The sequence below is a fragment of the Physeter macrocephalus genome, chromosome 12 (genome assembly GCF_002837175.3).
Source record: "Physeter macrocephalus isolate SW-GA chromosome 12, ASM283717v5, whole genome shotgun sequence".
In the NCBI taxonomy this organism is placed as follows: Eukaryota; Metazoa; Chordata; class Mammalia; order Artiodactyla; family Physeteridae; genus Physeter; species Physeter macrocephalus.
In genome coordinates, this window is record NC_041225.1 from 90,707,596 (window position 1) to 90,712,184 (window position 4,589).

General features: G+C 42.9%; 1 protein-coding gene and 1 pseudogene across 1 annotated transcript in view; one reads left to right on the forward strand and one right to left on the reverse strand.

The window, feature by feature from the left end:
* Positions 1-4,223, reverse strand: part of LOC112062676 (UDP-N-acetylglucosamine--peptide N-acetylglucosaminyltransferase 110 kDa subunit-like) — a 5,939-nt gene extending 1,716 nt beyond the window's left edge. The window contains 2 exon segments of the mRNA XM_055089303.1: positions 1,410-3,282; positions 3,285-4,223. Of these exon segments, the coding sequence (XP_054945278.1) occupies positions 1,410-3,282; positions 3,285-3,906 (2,495 nt within the window). The 5' untranslated portion in view covers positions 3,907-4,223.
* LOC112062817 (centrosomal protein of 78 kDa-like) overlaps positions 1-4,589 on the forward strand; it is a 330,155-nt pseudogene that overhangs the window by 39,240 nt on the left and 286,326 nt on the right.

Genomic DNA, 4,589 nt, shown 5'->3' on the forward strand with positions numbered 1-4,589 from the left:
TTTAGAAATGAAAGTAAAAATCTTATCACACACTGTCACTTTTGGAAGCAGTATAGAGGGGCAGTCAACGGTAAAACACTGGTGAAATAGGTCAAAACTCTAGGCCAAAAATCCATTATTATTATCATCAGTGACAGTACCACAACTGTGCCCTTCATAATTAATCATAACTCCTAAGAATCTTCATTTGGCACCAGATGATGTGTTTAAGAGAAACACTCTGGGAGGTTTTGAATCAGACTTGGTTTTTTGTTAGCCAAGTTACAGGAGAATTCTTAAAGTGGGGGGAAGGGAAGAAGGAAACGGACCAGAAAAAGAATTTAAGCCATCATCTAGAAACCAGCAGAGCACTGATAGTTCCAAACATTATGTCAGACACTAAAATGACTGATATAGGCTCAAGTGGTTGATAAACCTATAAAAAGACTACACCAGCAAAGTCCCCATTTATCTGTAGAGTTCAGAAACTAAAACAAGGAATATTTTAGCTTAAAACCTTATCGCAAGAGAATCATATACACTTCACATGAATAAAAATACCTGAAACCAAACATTTTTAAAAGCTCTAATACCCAAAATATAAAGAAAAAAATTAATTCAGAAGATTCAGTCAATCCATGATAATCACAAAATGGCTGGGCAATCTCTATCTCCCTTCCACACTTACCATCCATCCGATGGAAGACCAAGGGAGATGAGACATTCCAGACTTATGCAACAACTGGCTGCTGCAAAATTCTCTGGAGACGCCTTGTGGAACAGCAGCTTCCCATTTCTTGTGTCTCTCCCTATCATGATCATGCAGGAAGCAACTCTGGCTGTGCTATTTCTTATCATTGTCTGTCACCCATGTGCAACATGATATTGTACAGATGAGGAAAAAGTAGTTCCCTTTCCCCCAGAAGGTTGAGGCTCAGGTACAGGGGTAATTCCCCTGTGCACACAGTCATTATGTAGGCTGACTCAGTGACTTCAACAGGCTTAATCATGTGATCAGGTTTGTTGCCAGCTGCATAATGCTCCCACATCTGTAGATAGCGCCACTCTAGTTCCATTGTGTATTGTTTGGTGTTGAACAGAGGGCTAGATATTCTCTGCTTCCAGAATTTGTCACGAATTTTCTTCAGGTATTCTAGATCAGTTCCCAGTTTCACAGCTATGTCTTCATAGTCTTGTCTATTTTTAGCAATAAGCTGAAGACAGCCTAAACAAGTGAGCTGGAAAGCTGCAACTCGGGAAGCAAGTGACTCTCCTGGCATAGGCACCATGGGTGTCCCTGCCCAGAGGACAGCCCACATCTGCAAAGTAGGTGGGTCAATTTTATATAACTGATTAAAGTTACAATACACAATGGCATCTTCCGGTAACCCGTACTGAGAAAGTGTGTTTATAATAATGGTACGGGGAACCTCCTCTCCAGTCCAGCCTTATTGTTGAAGTGGGTAGTTGACAGTCCATTGCTAATACTGAATCCATTAATTGTTATCTGAATTTGTCCTCTGTTAATCATTTCAATAACTGCTTCTGCAATAGTATTCCTAGGAATGACAGGCATATTAAGAGCTGTATTACTGCTGTCTGCGTTGTCTTCTCCATCAGGACATTTCATCTTGACTATTTTCACATCTGGTAGACTATCAAGAAATGCTTTGAGGTCGATGCCATTCAGCACAATCCGATTGTCATAAATGTGCCCATTGGACTTAAAATCGATGACCGCTTTTTTCTTCAGGTGAGGGAACATATTAGCATGAACACCTATAAAGAAAGTATGGGGCATATAAGCCAGTTTCTCAGAATACTGCTCAGCAAATTCAGCAGGTGAAGTTTCCTAATCAGTGATGATATAATCAATGAAAAGCACGCCACTAGTCCCAGGGTACCCCAGCCACATTGCCTGAATAGGAGCTGGCCTGAGAGCAAAGAGTTCATTTCGAGCACCCTTGGTATAACCATTCATATTTACAAGGATGTGTATACCATCTTGATGGATGCGATCAGCTGTTTTTCCATCACATGGAATCTGAGAAAGATCAGTGAAATGATGGGCTTCTGACATCACCTTCACTCGGAAGTTTGTGCCATCATCTGGGCTCAGGGCATAACAGAATACCTCAAATTTATCAGGATTGTGCATGCCTGGAATAGACTGCATAAGATGAGAAGTAGGATGATTCCCAAAGTCAGAACTCACGTATCCTACACGCAGTCGACCATCACTGAGCATCAAGTCTTTTGGAGGTTCATACCGTGGTTTATGATGGACATTTATATTATCCAAGCAGACGTCCCCATGCCTCTCAGCAATAGCCTTCCTGAAGCCATGATAAAGAGGATATAGCATACTATGATGAGGTTGCACAGAAGGCAACCTATTCTTCTCTAACTGGTCAGCCACAATGCTGACCAACTTCTTCATTCGCTCATCATAGTCTGTCCAATCACAGGCAATCTGCAGGCAATGAGCCAAATTACAATAAGCGTCAGGAAAATCAGGTTTAAGCTTCAGAGCAGTGCAAAAAGAAACAATTGCTTCTGGAATATTCCCTGAATCCTTGCTAATGGAAGCCAGATTGCTGTGGGCATCCGCAAATGCAGGGTTAATCTGAATGGCAAGAGTATAACACTGCCAGGCTCCCTGGACATCCTGCATCTCCATTAGAGTGTTTCCCATATTATAGTAGGCATCAGCAAAGGTAGGACTGATTCGAATAGCCTCCTGATAATGCATCAGAGCGTCCTGCAGTTCTCCCTGCTGCTGCAATACACTTGCTAAATTTGAATGGGCAGCAGCAAACTCTGGGAAGACTTCTAATGCTTTACGATACAAGCGAACTGCCTCTTCAATGTTTCCCTGTTCTCGTTTGATATTGGCTAGGTTATTCAGAGAGTCTGCATGGGTGGGACACAGCCGGAGAGCTGTATTATAACAATCTTCTGCTTCGGCAACACTGCCCTTCTCTTTGAGAGTGTTGGCCAGGTTGCAGTAAGAATCAGGGAAATGTGGTGGCAATTCAATAGCTCGCCTGTAGGTGTCTATTGCCAGATCTATCAGGCCCCGCTCATAGTATGCACGAGCCAGGTTGCCATGTACCACTGCATGATTTGGACACAAGCTTAGGGCAAAAAGGTAAGCTGCCACAGCTCTGTCAAAAATCCGTGCCTCTTTCAAGACATTTCCTAAATTGATATAAGCATCCAGAAAATGGGGGTCAAGGATGGCAGCCTTTTCAAAGTGACGAATTGCAAGCCAAATCTCCCCTTGTGCATTGAAAACACAAGATTACTCCAAGCTATTGAAAAGTTCGGTTGCGTATCAATTGCTTTCATATAACATGCCTTGGTTCCTTCCAAGCGACTCAGGGCTTTGAGCAGGTTTCCCTGGTCACTGCGAACACAGTACAAATCAGGATTGTACTGAAGAGCAGAGACGTAAGCTCGTACTGCCCCTTCCATGACGCCTGCTTCTACCAAAGCGGCTGCCAGGTTAATATAACCATCGATGAAATCTGGTTTGAGACACAATGAATACTAGTAATGCTCAATTGTTTCCTGCAACTGCCTTCCTTCCTTGTACACATTCCCCAAATTCGAATAGGCTTCTGCCAGAAGAGGGTTCTGTTTAATTGCCAGAGTACTAAAGTGGGCAGATCTGTCCAGCCTTCGACACTGGAAGTGTATAGATGAAAGTAATAAAAGTACATCAGTATTGTCTGGCTCTTGTCTCCAGAGCTGCACGCAGTATCTCTGAGCTGCCTCAAAATCTCCTGCCTGATATTCTCGATGTGCCAACTCAGCTAACCCTTGGATGGAAAGCATATGTTGCATTGGCTCTGTGCTGTCAGCCACGTTGCCCACGGAAGACGCCATCTGGAGCTTCTGGAGGGAGTGAGAAAAGGGGGTCATTGAGTCCCGCTGCCGCCACTACTGGCAAGAGTGTTTCTAGAGGGAGCAAATACGAGGGCAGCAGCTGTACCACTGCTTTGGCAGGCTAAGCGGCAGCAACAGTTACAGGCACCGAACCTTAGGATCTCTGGTTGGCCATCTACCTCTCACGGTCTTGAAATCTTAATTCTTAACCCTGCCCTCTCCCACCATTTTTTCTCCTAATCAGGGAATAAAAATTACCTATACATTTGCCTTAGAAGAAATCAAAAGTCAGTAGTCCAAACACTTTTTAAAATTGTGTTTTCTGTCCAGTTGGAAATGAAATACATGATTGAATTTTCTTCTTCATTCATATAGTCAATGTGGAAAACATTAGGGCCGTGAATTTCAATATAGTAAGATCAGAAAATTTTAAATTGGCCTTCCCAAACCACTAATAAGTAACCGATATTGTATATAATGCTAAAATCTTAGAGACTGAGCTTGATATTTATAAAGTTCTGAAAACATTAGCTAATTTCTCCTCATCATATTTCTTATGCCTCAAACCTGAGTATTACTTTTTTAAGAATAAATTTATTTATTTACTTTTCTTTTTCTGCGGTACACGGACCTCTCACCACTGTGGCCTCTCCCGTTGCGGAGCACAGGCTCTGGACGCGCAGGCTCAGCGGCCATGGCTCACGGGCCCAGCCGCTCCG